The sequence below is a fragment of the Prunus mume genome, linkage group LG3, assembly GCF_029339155.1.
Source record: "Prunus mume cultivar Tortuosa linkage group LG3, ASM2933915v1, whole genome shotgun sequence".
In the NCBI taxonomy this organism is placed as follows: domain Eukaryota; kingdom Viridiplantae; phylum Streptophyta; class Magnoliopsida; order Rosales; family Rosaceae; genus Prunus; species Prunus mume.
In genome coordinates this window covers 19,955,661-19,975,396 of record NC_142700.1, presented here as the reverse complement: position 1 = coordinate 19,975,396, position 19,736 = coordinate 19,955,661, and the positions used below count along the sequence as shown (strand labels likewise).

At 42.8% G+C, this 19,736-nt stretch overlaps 2 protein-coding genes and 1 pseudogene across 2 annotated transcripts; all 3 read right to left on the bottom strand.

Annotated features, from left to right (window-relative positions):
- Positions 1-10,417: 10,417 nt before the first annotated feature.
- On the bottom strand, positions 10,418-11,876 carry LOC103342755 (zinc transporter 11-like). Its single transcript, XM_089048858.1, has 3 exons — positions 11,434-11,876; positions 11,201-11,217; positions 10,418-10,946 (listed from the first exon to the last, which is right to left on the bottom strand). Exons 1-3 carry the CDS (start codon positions 11,873-11,875, stop codon positions 10,437-10,439), a joined length of 969 nt encoding a protein of 322 aa, XP_088904984.1. The 5' UTR covers position 11,876; the 3' UTR covers positions 10,418-10,436.
- Positions 11,877-12,747: 871 nt separating this feature from the next.
- Positions 12,748-15,706, bottom strand: LOC148919043 (uncharacterized; annotated as a pseudogene).
- Positions 15,707-16,033: 327 nt separating this feature from the next.
- LOC148919042 (uncharacterized) lies at positions 16,034-18,367 on the bottom strand. The gene is made up of 4 exons (XM_089048771.1): positions 18,344-18,367; positions 17,665-18,245; positions 16,976-17,437; positions 16,034-16,295 (listed from the first exon to the last, which is right to left on the bottom strand). The coding sequence occupies exons 1-4, from the start codon at positions 18,365-18,367 to the stop codon at positions 16,034-16,036; spliced, it is 1,329 nt and encodes a 442-aa protein (XP_088904897.1).
- Positions 18,368-19,736: the final 1,369 nt, after the last annotated feature.

The following is a 19,736-nucleotide window of genomic DNA, read 5'->3' as shown; positions in this document are numbered from 1 at the left end:
GTGTTTCGAGTAGACGAAGACTCCTTTATTTCTTTTCAGCTTTTGTAGTCCGCTTTCGTTTGAATAATTGGTCTTGTTTGACCATCTTCTTTTGTTTGAACTTGGCCGGTTGGTCGCTTTGCTATGAAAATCTCAGTCTTTATTTTTCAACTTCAATTTGCATATTGTCTTGTGAACTGCTTGAGTAACCAGCTAGTGTCTTGATTGCACATCTCCTTTTGGAGATTCATGAGTGTCAGTGGTTCCTCTTGAAGGACTTCGACGTGTTCTCGTGATATCTCTTAGGATGGCTCTTAGGAAGTTGGCGAATGTCGGGCCCCCTTAAGGGGCTCCGGCGTGTTCTTCATATCCTTAGATGGCTTAGCCGCCGCCTCGCGCCTCCGAAGGACGCCGCTTATGGAAACTGTGACTATCCTCGCCTCCCTTAAGAAACGGATAGGAACCTCGATATTTCGCAGAGGCATGGAGACCTCCTTTAAGAAATTCTGGCGCACTGCGCCTCCTTAGGACGCTTTTTAGTGGGCTCGCCTCCAACGGACGCTTTAGTCGCCGCTGCGTCTCCCGGCGACGCTCCTTATGGGCAACTATATGACTATCTCGCCTTAAGGAACGGATAGGAACCTGATACCTCCCTTAGGAAATTCTGGCGCACTCGCGCCTCCCTTAGGACGCTTTTTATGGGCCGCGCCTCTCGGCGACGCCCGTCGCTGCCGTGGTATTTCCTTCCCATCCATAGTGTCTAGCGTGTAACTTCCTCTGCCCCCGACCGGCTGATCACATTAGAGCCTTCCCAATTGGGTTTCATTTTCTTAGACCCTTGTCTTTGTGCAGTGATGAAGGCCTTTCTTAGCACAAGGTCGCCAAAGTTGAAATCGTTCGATCTTAGCTCTTTCGTCCGAGTAGGACTTCAACCGCTGCTGATAGGAGGCGACTCGATAATGGCCTTCTCGCGCCGCCTTCAAGTAAGTCAAGGTTGAGTCTCATCTGCTCGGAGTTCTTCTCTATACTGCCGACTTCAATGCCTATAGAGGGGACATTGACGTGAGGAGGAATGATCGCTTCAGTTCCCATAAGCAAGGGAAAATGGGGTTTCGCTTGGTCGACCTCCGCTTGGTAGTGCGATAAGCCCATAGTACTCCGGGAGTTCGCCCACCCATTTCCTTTCGGCGCCTTCTAGCCTTTTCTTCTTGCAGTCTAATATGACTTTGTTGGAAGCCTCGGCCTGCCCATTTCCTTGTGGATACCTTGGAGTGGACAGGTGTTGCTTGATCTTGTATTTCGCAAAGAAGGCGTGATCCGCTGCCAATGAATCAGTGAGCCATTGTCATGACCAACGATTGGGGCAGCCAACCGCAGATGATATTTCTCCAGACGAATCGCTCCACATCGGCTTCTTTAGTAGAGGATAGAGCTTCGGCCTCGATCCATTTAGTAAAGTAGTCGGTGGCGACGATCATCATTTCTTTCTTGGCGGGCGCCGGTGGCAAGGGACCCACTAAGTCGATGGCCCATTGCATGAATGGCCATGGACTGTTTATGCGGATGATAAACTTCGGGGTAGATTAGGGATCGCTTGTATCGCTGGCAACGATCACATTTTTTGACATATTCGCGGAGTCGTGGCGCATGGTAGGCCGTAAATAGCCTACGCTCGTAGTTTTCGGCGAGTGACCCGCCTAAGTGGTTGCCACACTCGCCGTCCGTGAATTTTGCAGAGGACTTCAAGTGTTTGAGGGTACTTTATGCGAGGTGAGATGAGGGCCGGAGTATGATCTACGGATGAGCTTGTTGCCGTGCATATAGTATCTCGCGGCCTTCACTGGACCTTCCTAGCTTCGGACTCATCCGCTAAGGTGTTTCCATTCACTAAGTAGTCGATGATGAGGTCTTGCCAGCTGGGGTCCTCATCAATCTGCATTGAGTCGATCGACTCTATTTCTTCGATGCTTGGCCGGTCAAGGTGTTCAACGATGGAGCGCTCAACTGGTGTCCAGATCTTGATCCTAGGCTCGCCAATGCATCTGCATGAGTGTTCTCTGCCCGTGGAACTTGTTGGATGGTGAAAGTAGGGAATTCTTTCAAAAGTCTTTGGACTTTGTCGAGGTACTGGACCATTCTTGGATGCTTTGCCATGTACTCACCGAGGCTTGATTCGTGATCGTTGGGAGTCTGAGTAGATGGTCAGTCTCTTGATCGACAGCTCTTTCGCTGGCGAGTCCCGCAAGCGACTCATATTCTCGCCTCGTTGTTTGAAGCAAAAGCCTAGTGTGATAGCTTGTTCCAACAAGGTTCCGTCTGAGGATTATGACGACTCCTGCTCCCGCTCCTTTGTGATTTGATGCTCCGCCTACATGCAACCGCCACATGTCGTTAGGTAGGTTCAATCGGTGGGAGGTGTCGTCGCTTTTCTTGCTTTCGACCATCTTCTCTTCTTGGTGAGTAAACTCTACAACAAAATCTGCTAAAGCCCGGGCTTTCGTGAGCGCCTTCGCCGGTAGAGAGGAGGTCGTATTGATTGAGTTCGATAGCCCATTTCATGAGTCGAGAAGCACTCGGCTGTGAAGGATCGATCTCAAAGGAAATTCTGTTATGACAATTATCCGGTGTGCTTGATAGTAGGGCCTTAACTTTCTCGCAGAAACCACAAGCGAAAGAATGAGCTTCTCCATTTTCGGATAGCGAGTCTCTGCATCGAGGAGAGCTTTTGAAGTGTAGAATACCGGATGTTGTGCCCGACTCTTCTCGGATGAGAGCCGAGCTGACAGCTTGAGTGGGACACCGCTAGGTAGATGTACAAGTCCTCGCCTGGTATCGGTTTTGAGAGCAATGGAGGTGAAGTGAGGTAAGTTTTCAAGTTTTGAAAAGCTACTTCACACTCGTCATCCCACTTGTCTTTGTGTCCCTTCTTCAAGGCTTTGAAAAATGGCCTGCATTTGTCGGTAGATCTCGAGAGGAATCGGTTGAGAGCTCGCCCTACCCGTTAGACTTTGTATCTCCTTTGTTGTGGCAGGTGATTTCATGTTGAGTATAGCCTTGATTTGATTTGGATGTCCTCAATTCCTCTTTGGGTAACTAAGTATCCAAGGAATTGGCCGGACGAGACTTCAAATGTGCATTTGCTCGGGTTCAACTTCATATTGTATTTTTGGAGTAGGCTAAATGCCTCGGCAAGATTCTTGATGTGGTCTGCTCGCTCAGGAGCTTTGACTAGCATGTCGTCTACGTAGACCTCCATAGTCTTGCCGATTTGCTCCTTGAAAATTTTGTTCACCAGCCTTTGGTAGGTTGCCCCGGCGTTCTTCAGCCCAAAGGGCATGACCTTGTAGCAGTAGGTACCTCTTTCGATGATGAAAGAGGTATTTGCCTTGTCGTCTTCATGCATCATGATCCGGTTGTAACCGGAGTAGGCGTCCATGAAGCTTAGCAGTTGATTGCCGGAAGTTGAATCAACGAGCTGGTCAATTCTCGGTAGTGGAAAGTTATCTTTAGGACATGCCTTGTTGAGGTCAGTATAGTCGACGCACACTCTCCACAGGCCTTTATCTTTCTTTGCTACTAGAACAACGCTCGCCACCATTCTGCGTATGAGACTTCTTCAATGAAACCGCTAGAAGCTTGTCGATCTCGCTTCAATGATGGCGACCGCCTGGGGCGGTTGCGCTCTCTTCGCGCTCAGTGCTTGATGGTCGGGTTGACGTGTAGGCGATGGCGGATGATCCGGGGATCGATGCCGCATGTCGATGGTGACCATGCAAATACGCTTTGTTGTTCGGAGGAAGGCTACAAGCTCGCTTTTCCTCCGGCTTAGCGCGAGCCGATCCGCGCTTCTCTCCGCTTGTCGATCAAGGGGTACTAGCTCAACGCCTCCTCGGGCTTCCATCCTTCTTCAGATAGACCTCGACGGATTCCCGACTTGGTCCTGATTCTTTGATTGCTATTGGGAGTAGTCATTCCCTTTCCTTTTTGGCCTGCTCGGCCGTAAACGGGATCTGCTTTCATCTGCTTGTTCTACTCCCTTTAGATCTGCTGATTCTGCTGTGAGGAACTGTGTTTGCTTGCCTTTCTTCAGCCCTTGAGCTGAGCATTTCCTCGCCATTGCCGATTCGCTGATTTGGCCGATCCCACCCCAAGGAATGGGGTAGCGAATCTTCGATGCGTGGCGGAGGTGATGGCGTTGATCTTGCTGATCCATGGTCTGCCTAGAATGCCATTGTAGGGTGAGACTTCATCAATGACCATGAACGCTTTGCGAGCCGACTACAGTGTGGGGCGTAGACGCGAGCTCTATCGTGCCTACGGTAATCGCTGTTGCTCCATTGAAGCCGCAGCGACTTGGCTGATTTATTGATATTTGCCTCTAAGCCCATCTGCTGGATAATCACAATTGTAGGATGTTGGCTGCACCGCCTCGTCTGCATGGATTCGGTCCGACCATGGCCTCGAAGCGATTTGAATGCTGATGACAAGAGCGCTATTGTGTGGTAGATCAAGGCCAATTAGATCTTTCTTTTGGAAGCCGATTACAAGATCGCCTTCTGCTAGCGAAGGTCGGTTGAGACTTGGAAGATCATAGTGGCTTGTTTGATCTTCCTTTTTTTCTTTTGCTGGTCAACCTGATTCCTCGGAGTCGGCTAGGATTGTGTTAATCCTTATGACCTTTTAGGGGCGACTCCTTGGCGGTGTCGCGGTCCTCTATCTGCTTGGATGGCCTGCTAGCGATGAATTCCGTGCAGTGACCTTCCCTCACGAGTTCTTCGAGGTGTGCTTTCCAAGCGAAGCAGTTGTTCGTAGTGTGTCCATGCGTCCCATGGAAGGCACAGGATTTGCTAGTATCCCTCCTGTCTGGATCTCCTTTCAAAGGTGGCGGTCTTCTTACCCAAGGTTTGTTTTTCACTTGGGCTAGGATTTGATGTATAGGGATAGTGAACTTGGTGTAGTTCTCTCCTGCCTTAGCGTCCTCTTGTGGGTGTGACCTCGCGCTTGTCCTTATTCTTGTTGTTAAATCCATCGCTTTTTGGCTCGCCCGCTTGGTCCGCCGATCTCCCCGCCGTGGACTTCTTCGCGGCAATTCGATCATCATCCCAGGCGCGAGCGTTCTCGCGGTCGCGAAGACCTACGCTAAAGTCCGACCGGGAGTGATAGTCAGCTCGCGGTATAACTCGTGTTCTGCTGGAAGACCTTTCTTGAAGGCCGATGATGCGATTTGGTCGTCGCACCCTACGATGTTGGCCTTTTCTGCTTTGAACCTCTTGATGTAATCTCGAATGGATTCGTCGGGCTTCTTGCGTAGGTTGAACAGATGATCTGGGTTCTTCTTGATCGTCCGATAAGAAGTGTATTCTTTAGTGAAGACATAGGCAAGTTCCTTGAAACTGTTGATCGACCCAGACGGCAGGGTGTGGAACCAGTCCGAGGCTCGCAAGGTCATTATAACGCTTGCACATCGCGCGTCGTCGGCCTTGTGGAGGATCATGACACTTTGAAGTGTTTTAGGTGGCTCGGGATCGGAATCTCCCTTGAAATGCGTAAACGAAGGCGTTGAGAATCGCCGGGAGCAGCTGCTCGATTCGGGGTGAAAGGAGAGATCGCCTGGTCCATCTCCTTACGTAGTGCATCCTCGAGGTTCCCGCCAGTCTTCAAGTCTCGAAGTCGGTCATTCACAAGTTTCTCAACGTCTTCCGCGCGCATTGCTGGTACATCTCGTTGGCGACTTTTGCGATTCGGGCGACGCTGATTGACCTCCTCGTTGGTCCGCGAGGGTCGGTCCTCTCGTCCGCGCTGCCTAGGAGACGTGTTGGTGGATGCGCTTGCGAGGATTTTCTGCAGCTTGACGGCCAGCATTGGTTCTCCGAGAGCGGGCAAGGGAGTACCTCTTTCACGATCCTCATTGCGAGGGTCACCGGGTTGACCTCCCGGGGCCTAGCCTTTCGTGAATATTTCTCTGCGAGTGGGCAGCGGAGCGCCTCTCTTCACGATCCTCATTGCGGCGATTGTCAGCTTTGATCTCCCCGGGAGCCTAGCCTTTGAAGTACATTTCTTGCGGGCCCAGGCGAGCACGGACGCAAGTCGGGCCGAGCCTTTCTCGTGACGTTGCTTTGTGTGTGGCTTGCAAATGCTTGCGACATGTCGGCAAGCCGATCACGTGGTTGTGCATCGCCTTGTCGCCGCCCTGCTCGACCCGCTTGGTGCCCGTTGAGCTGCCCACCGATGCGTTCGTCTATTCTTCTCTCTTCGCCTGGTTGTCCAAGGCCAAGATTTTGAGCCACGCTTATTTGATTAATGAGCTGCCTCATAAGAGCATTTTGGTCATCCATTCTCTGAGCTAGCTGGTCGACTCTCAGGTTGAGATCTGCTTGACTTTGTGGATCGGGAGGAGAGAAGCGTGTGGAGCCCAATTGCACACGGGCTAGGGTTTCATTGGACGTGTACCCGCGTGGGTCGAGCGTGGAGGCAATGGAGGGAACGCTTGAAGTTGCTCTAAGACCGGGCCTAAATCGGTGGTGGTAACGAGCCCACCTTGATGGGAGGGTCCACCATGTTCGGCGGCAGTGCCACGGAGGTTGCTAGATCCGGCCGCAGGTCCGGTAGGTGGCATGGTGGCGAGAGGTGGCGGTGCCACCATGTCGATCGCGGGATCGTGGGTGGAATGGCTTTGGGCCATCTCGGATTGAGCCGCGGCGGTTTTGCTCCTAGTGCGTTTGCTTCCAACCATGGTTGTTTGGAAGGCTTTGGTTGATTGGAAAATAGGAGGAACGGATTCCTTGAGCACGCGTTGAGTATAACTCGTGCTCTCAATGAAAGCACCAAATGTTTGTGCAAATAATCTCACAGGAGAATATTCGCTTCTAGATCCTTCAACCTTCGATCTTCCTTCTCTCTCTTCCTCGATTCCTGTAAAGCAGATTGGAGTAAATAGACCACACCCGGGGGGTGTTGGCCAAAGGCCCTCCGATGCCTAAGTTAGTTCGAGTGTTTATAGAAAAACAATAGCTAAGCAAAGGGTACGGAGGTAGTGTTTATGTAGGGTGTGAACCGGGCGGCCGGAGCCGTGTGTGGTGGCGGAGCCGTGTGGAGAAAATATATGGAGAGTGGAGAGGGAGAAAGAGCTTCGGGTATTTTTCTCGGGTATAAGGAGTAGGTTTAGATGTACCTTGAATGATGAATGAAGTCATCTATTTATAGGAGCCTCGGGGCTAGGGTTTCGTAGAGAATATGCTGAGTTTATTCTCTACCCAAATTCGTAGGGATCGAGTCGGACTGAGATAATATCTGATTTAATGATATTATCTCTTTTTATGGAGATAATATCTTAATTAAATGATATTATCTCTTTTTATGGAGATAATATCTGAGATAATGACATTATCTTCTCTTTATTAGGATAATATCTTAATTAATGATATTATCGTATTACATAAAGATAATATCATTTAATTAAGATATTTATCCTAATTAATTAATTGGCCAGATAAACTGGTTCAATTAATTAATTAAAAGAGATAATCTTCTTTTCCACGTGGCGTGCTGTGATTGGAGACGAAAATATTTGCTCCCACACTATACAGTCTCAAAAACAGCTGTGAATGCATACACTAGAATTCTGGCCAAGAAGTACCCAAACTTCTACATCAATTGTGTGAGCCCTGGATTTGTCAACACAGATATAACCTTCAATACTGGAACCTTAACCATCGAAGAAGGTGCTGAAAGCCTTGTCTGGTTGGCGCTGCTCCCCAATGGCGGTCCTACTGGCCACTACTTTTCTCGCAAAGAAGTGACACCTTTTTGAATATTTATGATTACCACAGAGGTTTTTCATATGTTTCATGAATAATGATCATCGAGAGTTCATGTACAATAATGTAACAGATGAAGTTGAGAGACTTATGTCATAGAGGTATGTGAGCGATCACCTTCCCTAAAGGTTTTATATGATGATTTTGCAGTAAAAGTAATTCGTAGTTGGTAGATTTATTCTCTGTGTCCATTATAGTTTATAAGTCAATGTCATTGCTACAATTTGAGGTTTCGGTGATAGACTCTGCTGCAATTTTCTGCAGATGAAATCCTTGTACAATTTTCGTTCTTGTATAAGTTAGGAAAGTAATGTTGACAAACTTCAAAGTGTATGATTTTCTTCTCCTGAATGCAGAAGCATGAAGAAGTCAGTTCACTTTTGCTCCTCCAGCTATCTGATTCACCAAGAGTTGTCGATGTGTTGCTAAGCTAACAGTATGAACTACTTGAAAAATATAACTCTTCTTTGTCATACACAAGGAAATCATTTCCACTAGTTGTCAAAATAACTCTTCTTTAATTTTCTGCTCTCTTGTTATAAGTTTTCTAAAGCTTGATTTTATGGGCCAATATGGAATCACCTAATTATTTAGCGTCAACAATTGAAAACCACCTTCACAATAATCAGAAGGGTTTTAAGTTTACTGTGAACTTAACTATGTGCATAATGCTCTTGTAGCACTGTTGCCTGCCGGTTGATTATAAATTTGGTTTGACTTTCTTGGTGGTCCACTTCAATTCATATGTTTCTACCTTTATTGCCATTTGGGCATTTTCTTGTTAGTTTGTTCTTTTGCTTTAGGGTTTAGTAGCAAGGGTCCCCGCATAATGCCGCAGGTTTTAAAACTGTATAAAATATATAGATAGTTCTAAAAAGACATAGGAAAGACAATACTATTTACATACACGTGGAAATTTAAATTATGGTATGTTGGCAAGTTTAAGTTACAAAAAAATAGATTGATAACATGTTCTACATGCCAAGCAATGTGCACAAAACTGTTACAGCCTACAAAAGATAGATAAATAACATGTTTTATATGCCAAGCAGTGTGTGAAAAACTATTAAAGCCCTTTCCAATAACATATACACTAATTCGCAGTAGAACTTCTCTCTTCATTGCTCATTGGTTTATCATCAGTTTTAATGTCTTCTGAAAGGGGATTTTTTTTTTCTTGCCTTGGTTGCAAAGACGGCTTCTCTTTTTTTTTTTCTCATGTGTATGTGTTTTCAATTCCCTGTTACAAATTAGAAAAATGACAATTGTCAGTGTAGATAAATAGCAAAGTTTTAGTGAAAATAACACAACAAAACATATATGTGGTTTTTACTATGGATTATAACAATGAAAATAAGTTAATAAATTTAGGTTTTAGCCACACAAAAAAACTTTCATTTTTGGAAAAAGCCAAAACTTTTCCAAAAAAGACAGAAAAACTCCTCAACTTTCAAACCAAAAACATGCAAATGTAAAGGATTCCTTAGAAATCCAAAAATAAATAAGGACATTTTTGTTCATTTTGACGAGTATCGACTTATCTAAACAAAAAAAAGGAAGCAAAACCCGGTACCCACCAAAAGAGTATAGCATGCACAATAACTGAACAACATCAGAACAAACCAATAATACCATTTTTTTCAAGACCATATGGATATCAATCAACCTAGAATTTTATATGTGCCAAATGTGGATTATTATGTCAGTTGAGGAAATAAATAGTATTCATAAGCCTCTCGTGGGTCACCACTCCCCATCCTACACATGATTCAGGTATACCTCTTTGATATATAACTTAGCTTCTGCTAGCAGGGGCGGCAAGGAGTTCTGTTGGAAGCCTAAGAAGAGGTATGCCCAGCGCGGAGGATCCGTTGAGAGTTTCTGTTGTCTCGGTAGGGAATTGTATGATCTTAAGGTAATTTACTTGCTTACTTGTTAGGGTAAGGTGAAACTATATATTGTCTTTTTTCTTTTCTTCCTTTAATCTATGAGAATTAGTTTTCAAGCATTCCATCTAACTATACATAATTTTTAGTAAAAATGATGGGAGAGAAATAGGAGAGATCCTAGTCAGTAGCATGATAAGAGAAAATCATCTTATACGCATGCATGTCCCCTTTCTATTTATTTGACACTTGTCCAGCCCTTAACTCCAAAATTAACACCGTTAACTTTCAACAAAATTGAATCAGACCAAAAAAAAAAAAACTAAAAGAAAAAACAAATGCCAGACCCCTTCAACCTTCTCCCTTCCCTTACCTGAGCTCTTCCCTCAGCCGTCAGTCCCTTCCACACAAGGCCTCTCCTATACCCACTCTTCACGTTCTTCAAATTCCCTCACGACCCAAACTCCCTCAAACATGATAGGACCCAGCTATCTCAACCTTAACTCTATGCTTAAACAGGAAACCAATCTTGATATTATTCTAACAATTCAAAATACAAGCCGTAACCACATTCAATTCTTCCCCGAAATGACACAGAAAATAAATGATAAAGCATCAGCCAAATGGACAAGCATTAGAGTGTTCAATCCAAAAATTAAAGGAGAAAATAAATGCTTTCCTGGATGTATTCCATGAGACTTTTAATTTCATGACATAAAATTATACGAAGGAACCGTAAGATGAATTTGATTGTTCAAGAGTCCCAGAACATGGCAACAGAGATAACTCCAATGCCAAACAACACAGCCAAAAACTTGTAATGGGGTTTGTCAACAGAGACTGCCTGCTGAGCTGTGTAACCCTTTGACAGCAGATGGTTAATGGATACATATATGAACACCCCACATGACAAACCTATGGAAATGGCGAAGAGCCAATCTGCTGTGGCACCTTGGGTTGTGGAATCTATTGTGATGCCAACTCCCACACCAACTGGACTCGAAATGCCGAACACGAAAGCATACGCCATGCATGATAAGAAGGGGCGGTTCGGAAGCATGCGGAGGAGAGCAATGCCCATAGCAATGGCTGCAATGATCTTGTGCACACTGACTGTCCACAAAGCCTTCCAAGCTTCTGCTTTTGTCTTGGCAACTCCGATTGCAATGCCCTCAAAGAAAGAATGGAAACATAAGGCTACGATCAACAAAATGCTGTCCCCAACTGAACCAACTGTTGCAGGGTGGTGACCACTGCCGTGGCCCTGTCGAAGCGTACAAGCAAAACGCTCAGTTAGTTGCAATTACTAACCGGCACATATGTTATGTTACCAGACAATCTGACATGTTATGTTGTGAGATTGAATTTGGACAATTAATAAAGTGGCAATATGTTTGAATGTGGAGTACTCTTTCACAATCTCGCAACGTAATGTGCTAGAGGTCTGGCAAGTTCATTTACCCTACTAATAACTTATATACATCCCACATATATAATATCAAAGTTCATGTATCTCACCTTGTGACCGTCCTTTCCTGTAATAGGAAAATAAAAATTGTGAAGTCAGCATCTTGTCTAGGGTATAAGTAGAAGATATCCTAGTAATTGGATTTGATCAAGTAAAAAATATTTTTCTTGTAAAACCAATATCCTAAGACTGCCTATGCAGTTATTAGGACAAAGTACTTGTCAAAACGAAGAACTGAATGGTGCCTAATTCCTAAATGAAGAACTCAAGAAAAACCACCTACCTTGAACTTCAAGGTCACTGCCCTCTTGCTTAGCATACACATAGGAAACAACACAATCCGCAAGCATAGTGATTAAGAACCCCACACTGGCCAGCATAAATGCAAAAGGGTACTCCTTCTCAGTCAAGCTTTGGAAAGTCTTGTTTGAATCACTCAGAAAGTGCATGAGAGCAGTTCCCAAAAACACACCGCCAGCGAACTGTGTGCCTAGAACCAAGAACCCCTCGTTCCACTTTAGGAAGTAGGGTGACATTCCGGCTGCAAATGTCCCAACAAAGACCAAAACCAAGCACCAGATCTTGACCAGTATTAGAGGCTTAGACCGAAGGCTGTCAGCCTCGTCGTTCCTGTTGCTTTCCTTGTCATCGTGGCTGCTGTACACCAAGGCAGAGAGGGTGAGGCAGAGGAAGAGAGAGAGCTTGAGAGTGTTGTAGCAAGCCATATTGCAGTGGTGCATTGAAGAAGTTGAAAGGTTCATTTTGTATTGTGTTAATATACAACTGGTGTTTTGGGACTTTACCTTAACTACAAATAAAAGAAAACAAACCATCAATTACTGATAATATATCACTTTACAAGGTAGCGACTGCTTTTCTCTTTAATTTGGTCATATAAAGTATTATTTTTTCTCTGACTAATTAGGAGCACGCTTAAGTAATATAATTATTTAGGAAAACCTGTTATGGCATATTCTTTCTCCTTGCAATTAAAAGAAGCAAATGCAGTTATCACCATGAGAAAAAAATTCAGAAATGAAAACTACGTTGGCACCTAATCAGTTTCTGATTGGTACAATTACATTAGATGTATGTACACCAGTGAACATCCGGAGAGAGTTGACATTACTGTATGTAAACATCAAACAGACATTGCCACATTGACATGTCTTGGATGTTATGCAAATATGAAACAGATGTTTTGTGTATTTTTTGATGAAACAGATGTTTTGTGTATTAGCATACTTAGAAATGAATCTATACATTTTAGCATCATATGTTCAAAGTATCGCGACATTTAGCTGCTTATGCAAAGAAATTGAAAAAAAAATTATTGAGTTTGGCTGCAGTTCAATAATTTAGTGATTAATCACATCCTGTTGCTTCTACTTAAAGGGATCCATATTTATATGGATTCATTTTTGTCACTTTTGTATATAAGATAAGATAAGAATCAGCGCCCAGATGGTTTGCCAAGCCATCTAAGCAGTAAATTCTGAATGACCCTCACAACTACTACAAGCAAAAGAACCAGAAGAGAAGGGATAGGAAATCTGTGTAAGAATTTGACTAAAATGGAAATAAACATTATTGGACATCATTAACAGTGCTGTAAACCTGAATTAATAACTTATTATAGAAAAAGAAAAAAGGAAAAAAAGAAACTCGTGTTTATCACTGCTGTTATTCAATTAGCCACATTCCACATACAGGCTTCAAATGTAGTCTTCCACAAACAAATACTGCAGGAACAATCTCTGGCATATGGCTGCAAATGTCAAAAATCATCACAACAGCATTATTACCTCAAATCCCAACTAAAGACTGCGAAAAACTTGTAGTGGGGTTTGCCCACAGAACTGCTTTGTCGAGTGCATAACCCTTCTCCAACAAATGGTTTATTGTTACATAGATGAACAAACCGCATGGTAGACACATTGAATGACGGAAAGATCAAATCAGGTCTTTTGTTGAGGATACGGGATGTATGATCATGAAATCCCTTTCGACATTCAGGCAATGGTACATCGAGCTGAAGGACTTAAATCATTGTCTTGTGGCATGAGATGATCATATCTGTGCATGTCATATGGAAGTACAAGTACTGGCAATGGTGCTTCAAGCTGAAGAACCTTCATCACATGGCCTGCTTTTGGTCTTTCTTTGCTGTTAGGGTGAGTGCACCATAATCCAACAATTAACAAACACTTCATTTCTTTTTTATCAAAATTCTCACTCATTCTCTCATCAGCTACATTAAGAATATTTCCTGCAAGGTACGCTGCCAAACCAACCTAAACAGCGGCACGTCGTATTCTCCCTCTTGGTAAGTCCTCCTTCCACATGCTAGTTCCAAAGCCACAACTCCGAAACTAAACATGTCACATTCTTTACTAGCCCTCCCCCCACTTGCATATTCTGGTGCCATGTATCCAAAAGTCCCTACCACCCCAGTTGTCTGAGTCCTGAACTGCGATCCACCAGCTTAGCAATCCCAAAATCACCAAGCTTAGTGCTGAAATCGTTGTCCAACAATATGTTAGCTGATTTGATATCCCTGTGAAGCACACACTGCTCCACATCTTCATGTAAATAATGAAGGGCTGAGGCCAAGCCTAAGGCTATTTTACACCTAAAATCCCATTGCAGGGTTGCTCTGGGGCCAAATAGATGTGTGTCAAGGCTGCTGTTAGGCATGTATGCATAAACAAGTAAGCATTCGCCCTCCTCATTGTTAGTGTTTTCTAAGATTTGGAAGGCAAAGTGATGAAGAAGAAAAGAAGAATTTAGAGCAAACAGTATTTTGGCAAAAATGACTCTGCTATACGTGTAGCAGAGGAATGTTATATTCCTTCAGACTCTCTCACTTGCTTACAACCTCACGCACATAGTGTGAGGGAATATATGACCGTTAGGCTTAATAGCTGGATCCTTTACACATCAAAGAGATCTCAACCATTCCTTTAGTCATCCAATAGAAAGCTTACACTTGGCTTACAAAGTGAGCTAAAACGAAACTATATTTAACTAACTAATAAATATGCTTAAGAGTTTATAAATCAACACTCCCCTTTAAATCTTGACCTGATTTAACTCCAAGCATACTCCTGAGATAATTGAATCGATCTTTGGCTAATGGTTTGATGAAGATGTCAGCAAGTTCATTTGTAGGACAGTACACCAAGTCAATAATGCCTTCTTGTAGTGCATCTTTGATGAAGTGATACCTTCTATCAATGTGCTTTGTCTTCTGATGAAATACAGAATTCTTGGTAATGACAATTGCAGATGTATTGTCACACTGCAATGGGGTTGCTTCTGTCTGAAGTTCTCCAAAATCTTCTAACACAAATCTAAGCCAAATAGCCTGTGCAGTAGCTTCTAATGCACTGATGTACTCTGCCTCTGCAGTAGACAATGCAACACAGTTTTGCTTGACTGAAGCCCAAGAGAAAACACCACTGCCAAAGGAGAATGCATATCCAGATGTGCTCTTACTGTCTTCAATTGATCCACCCCAGATCACTGTCACAGAAACCAATCAGCACTGTATTTTTTCCTTTCACATACTCTAGACCATATTCTAGAGTCCCCTTAATGTACCTTAGCACTCGTTTGGCAGTTCCATAGTGCTTATTTGTAGGGCAGTGCATGAATCTAGCAAGCAAGCTAGAGGCATACATAATATCTGGTTTAGTAGCAGTTAGGTACAAAAGACTACCTACAATGCTTCTATATTGCTCCTCACTTGTTGCTCCACTTCCATCATCTTTAGTTAACTTCTTAGTTGCTGCAACGGGTGTGGTCACAGTCTTGCACTCATTCAAACCAAACTTATTCAATAGAGAGCTTGCATATTTCCTTTGGTGGATGAATATGTTGGATCTTGTTTGAACCACTCCCATACCAAGGAAATGATGTAGAAGGCCCAAATCTGTCATCTCATATTTCATCATCATATCTTCCTTGAATTCATTCAATAGTTCCTTGCTATTTCCTGTATAGATAATGTCATCTACATAGATAGAGACAATTAGAATGTCTTTGTCTCCCCTTGTCTTGGTCTACAATGTAGCTTCACTTAGACTTTTCTCAAAACCACACTTAGTGAAGTAGGTGTCTACCTCTCCATACCAGGCTCTAGGTGCCTGTTTTAAACCATAAAGAGCTTTGTGCAGCCTATACACTTTGTCTTCATTTCCTTTGATCACAAAGCCCTATGGTTGGTTTATATAGACCTCTTCTTGCAATACACCATTTAGGAAAGTTAATTTGACATCAAGCTAGTACAACTTCCATTCTTTCTGAGCAGCTAAAGCAATGAGAGTTCTAATGGTGTCCAATCTAGCCACAGGAACATAGGTTTCATTGTAATCTAATCTAGGTTTCTGAGCATACCCTTTGGCAACTAACCTTGCCTTATTCTTTTGGACTGAACCATCCAAGTTAAGCTTGGTTTTGTAGACCCGCTTGACTTCAATAACTGGTTTCTCAGTTGGTCTGTCCACTAGTTCCCATCTATCATTTTTCTCAATCATGTGCAGTTCATCTTCCATAGCTTTCAGCCATGAACTGTCTTGAGCTGCCTCTGCATATTTCTCTGGTTCAATGATGCATAGATTGCACTATACAAGCACATCATCTAGTCTTCTCCATTTCAATGGTGAGTGATCATAAGCTTGGATGTTCCTTTCTTCACTACTTATGTCACTTGAGATGTGTTGTAAAGGTGATTGAGAAGATAGTGGACTCCTTTCATATCGAATTTTAGTCTGAGGTGTTAGTGCAGTAGTCTCATCTTTATCTCCTATAATGAAGCCATGCTCACTTTGGTTTTCATCAAGAAGTGGTGTTACAGCTTTGCCAGAGTTTTCTGTCCAGTTTCAAGATCCCTCTTCATCAAAGGTAACATCTCTTGACAATGTAAGTTTCTTGGAGATTGGATCAAAGATCCTATATCCTTTCTCACAAGTAGCATATCCCACAAACACTCCTTCCACACTCTTAAGCTCGAGTGTATGCCTTAGTTCATTAGGCACATGAACATAACATAAGGAGTCAAAGTATTTTAGATGAGTAATACCAGGCTTTCTTCCACTATAAGCCTCAAAGGGTGTGACATTGTTCAAGGCCTTGTTAGGACATCTGTTTAGAATGTATACATGTGTGTGAATAGCTTCTGCCTAAAGGAAATAAGGTATTTCCTTCTAATGTAGCATAGACTTAGCCATTTCAATTACTGTTCTGTTCTTCCTTTCTACCACTCCATTTTGCTGAGGAGTGTAGGCCATTGTGAGCTGCCTATGAATGTCATGATCTTCATAAAATTGTACAAACTCAAAAGATAGAAATTCTCCACCTCTATCACTCCTCAAACATTTCACCTTGTGTCCAGCCTGCAACTCAGTCATGGATTTAAATTTCTTGAAGCAATTGAAAGCTTCATACTTGTTTCTTAAGAAATAGAGCCAAATCATTCTTGTGAAGTCATCAATGATCAACATAAAATATTTGTTGCCTACAACAGATTCAGTTCTCATAGGTCCACAAAGGTCAATGTGGACTAACTCAAGTGAGATGCTTGCTCTTTGAGCTTGATTCTTTGGAAAAATTTTTGTGCTGCATGTTTTCCAAATTGGCAGCCTTCACACACACCATTTTGTTCTTCCAATTTAGGCAAGCCATGCACCATATCTTTGTCTCTCAACTATTTCAATCCTCTAAAATGTAGATGTCCTAGTCTTTTATGCCAAATCCATGTGCAATGGGTGATACTAGCCTTCATAAGCAGTTAATTCTTAGCTAGAAAAGACAAAGGATAGCACCTGTTCTTCTTCATTGGAACCTTTATGATGAGACAGTTCAGTGACGAACTATCAAACACCTTGCACATTCCATCTCCAAACACCAGAAAATATCCATACCCATCCATTTGCCCAACACTCAGCAGATTCTCTCTTAAGCCTAGAAGATACATGACTTCTCTGATGTATTTTCTCCCCTTGGTTGTTTCAATGATCAATGATCCTATGCCAGCCACCTTCACAAGTACACCAGTTGGCATTTGTACATGTCTTACCACATTTGTTCTCACATCAACAAGTAAATCAACATTGGCAGTCATGTGGTTGCTACAGCCACTGTCAATGTACCAATCCCCATTTGGGTTTGCCTCAATGGTTGCACAATTTGCATAGAACAAATTTCCAATCACCTCCACTTGGTTTGCACAATTTGCCTTTTGCACAGATTTCCCTGTAGTGCATTCTCTAGCCAAGTGACCAAACCTGTCACAATTGTAACATTTTGGCTTGCCTTTATATCTACGTTCTCCAAAATGGTACTTTGAGCACACTTTGCATTGAGGCTTTACACCCTCTTGACTTGCTGGCTGTGATGAGCTGAAATTGTGAGCTGGTGCAGGATTGTTTTGTTGAGACTTTCCTTTTGACTCCCATGGTTTCCCCTTAGGATTCCAATTCTTTTGAAACTTGGATGAACCAAATTTCACTACACTCTTGTTCTGGCCTTTTGGACAGTGAATGAGGCAAAAGCTTTTTCAATTGCATCAACATTGTGCAACTCAAATCGTTGCTCTTCACTTTTCAGAATGGCAATTACTTCTTGTAATTCCACAGTTTCTAAACTCTTAGTGTTCTCAATCACCAAACAAATAGGATCATATATCTTGCTTAGACTAATCAGGACCTTTTGAACAAGCCTCTCATTGGAGAGCACTTCACCATACGTTTTCATTTGGTTAATCAGGTCATTTAGTCTAGTAAGGTAAGCAGACAACAACTCATTATCATGCATTCTAGTATATTCAAATTCACATATGAGATTTTGAAGTTTTACTGATCTAACGTGATCTCCACCATGAAATTCTCCATACAACAGCTCCCAAGCTACTTTGGCAGAGTCTGCATTTGCAATTCGTGGGAAAATCTGATCTGAGACCGCATTTTGGATAATACCCAAAGCTTTTGCATCCTTCATGAGGATTGCAGCTGCTTTCTTATCATCTTCCTCTTCTGAGATTTCCTCAGATGCCTTCTTATTCTTCTTCTTCTTAGAATAGGAGATTGGAATTCCCTTTTCTACCAGATTCCAAAGCCCATATGATTGAATATGGTCACCATCTTAATCTTCCAGAACTCATAGTTTTCGCCAGAGAAAATCTGAGTTCTCACCTCTGAGCTTCCAGATCCAGCCATGGTTGATCTCAGATGCTTCCAAAAACAAGTTGTTTTCATATTGAGGAGAAAACGAGCTCAAGTGGCTTCGTGAGCTTTGAATGAGCCTCCAAATTTCCGGATGATTTTTCTTTCACAGATTGAACGACCAGCTTCAGATGATTGAACCTGACTCTAATACCATGTTAGTGTTTTCTAAGATTAGGAAGGCAGAGTGATGAAGAAGAAAAGAAGAATTTAGAGCAAACAGTATTTTGGCAAAAATGACTCTGCTATACGTGTAGCAGAGAAATGTTCTATTCCTTCAGACTCTCTCACTTATTTACAACCTCACGCACATAGTGTGAGGGAATATATGACCGTTAGGCTTAATAGCTGGATCCTTTACACATCAAAGAGATCTCAACCGTTCCTTTAGTCATCCAATAGAAAGCTTACACTAGGCTTACAAAAGTGAGCCAAAAGGAAACTATATTTAACTAACTAATAAATCTGCTTAAGAGTTTATAAATCAACACTCATGACATCATCCAATGTACTGCACAAGGTTCCTATGTATTAAGCGGCTTATTATTTTGACTTCATTGATGAAGATTTTCTCTAGTGCTCAGACTGCACAAAAATTCTCTTGACAGCAACGGTGCAGCCTAGATCTTGTATGAATCCATTATAAACTTGTCCTGACCTCCCTTGACCTAGCCTTCTGTCGTTTGCAAAGCCATTGGTGGCTGCAACTAAGTCTTTGTAAGCAAATCGTTTTGGCAAGGCTAGTCTCTCAAGATCTGTGTTTATAGATGGAATAACATGGAAGTTATAACTATTTTTGTGCTCCCAAAATCTTGCTGGTATTCTTCATGGAACCTTATAGAAGATTTGCCTCCGACAGCTTGGTGATGGGGTCTTTCTTCTCCTACCACCTTTCATGGAACCTTCAAGCTTTGCACGGTCTTTTTCGTTTACCTTGATCATAATGGAGCCAGGGGCAAAATATTGAGAGTTTTGAGCTCCAAGTTGAGATTCTTGCACTCATATACGTACTAATTGTTAACTAGTTGAGAATGAAAGAAATGAAATGATTATTTGCTGATATATAATTGATCAAATTAATTTTCATTCACATGAAGCAACGTACACCACTACATGAGGACTAAAAAAGTGGCATCATTAAAACCTTGACCATAAAAACCCCAGCGGGAGGAAAATTCGACCAAACAAAAAGGGTACCACAACACATCCATCCGATTTCAAAAAAGTATGTACCCCGTTTTTTAGCCGCATTTTTATTTATCAACCCAACAATTACCCATTTCCACTCCCCCTCTCTCTTCCCTTTCTGTTAGCTACTATGTACTATTATCTACGTACAAAAAGTTACATAAGGCCATCTCCA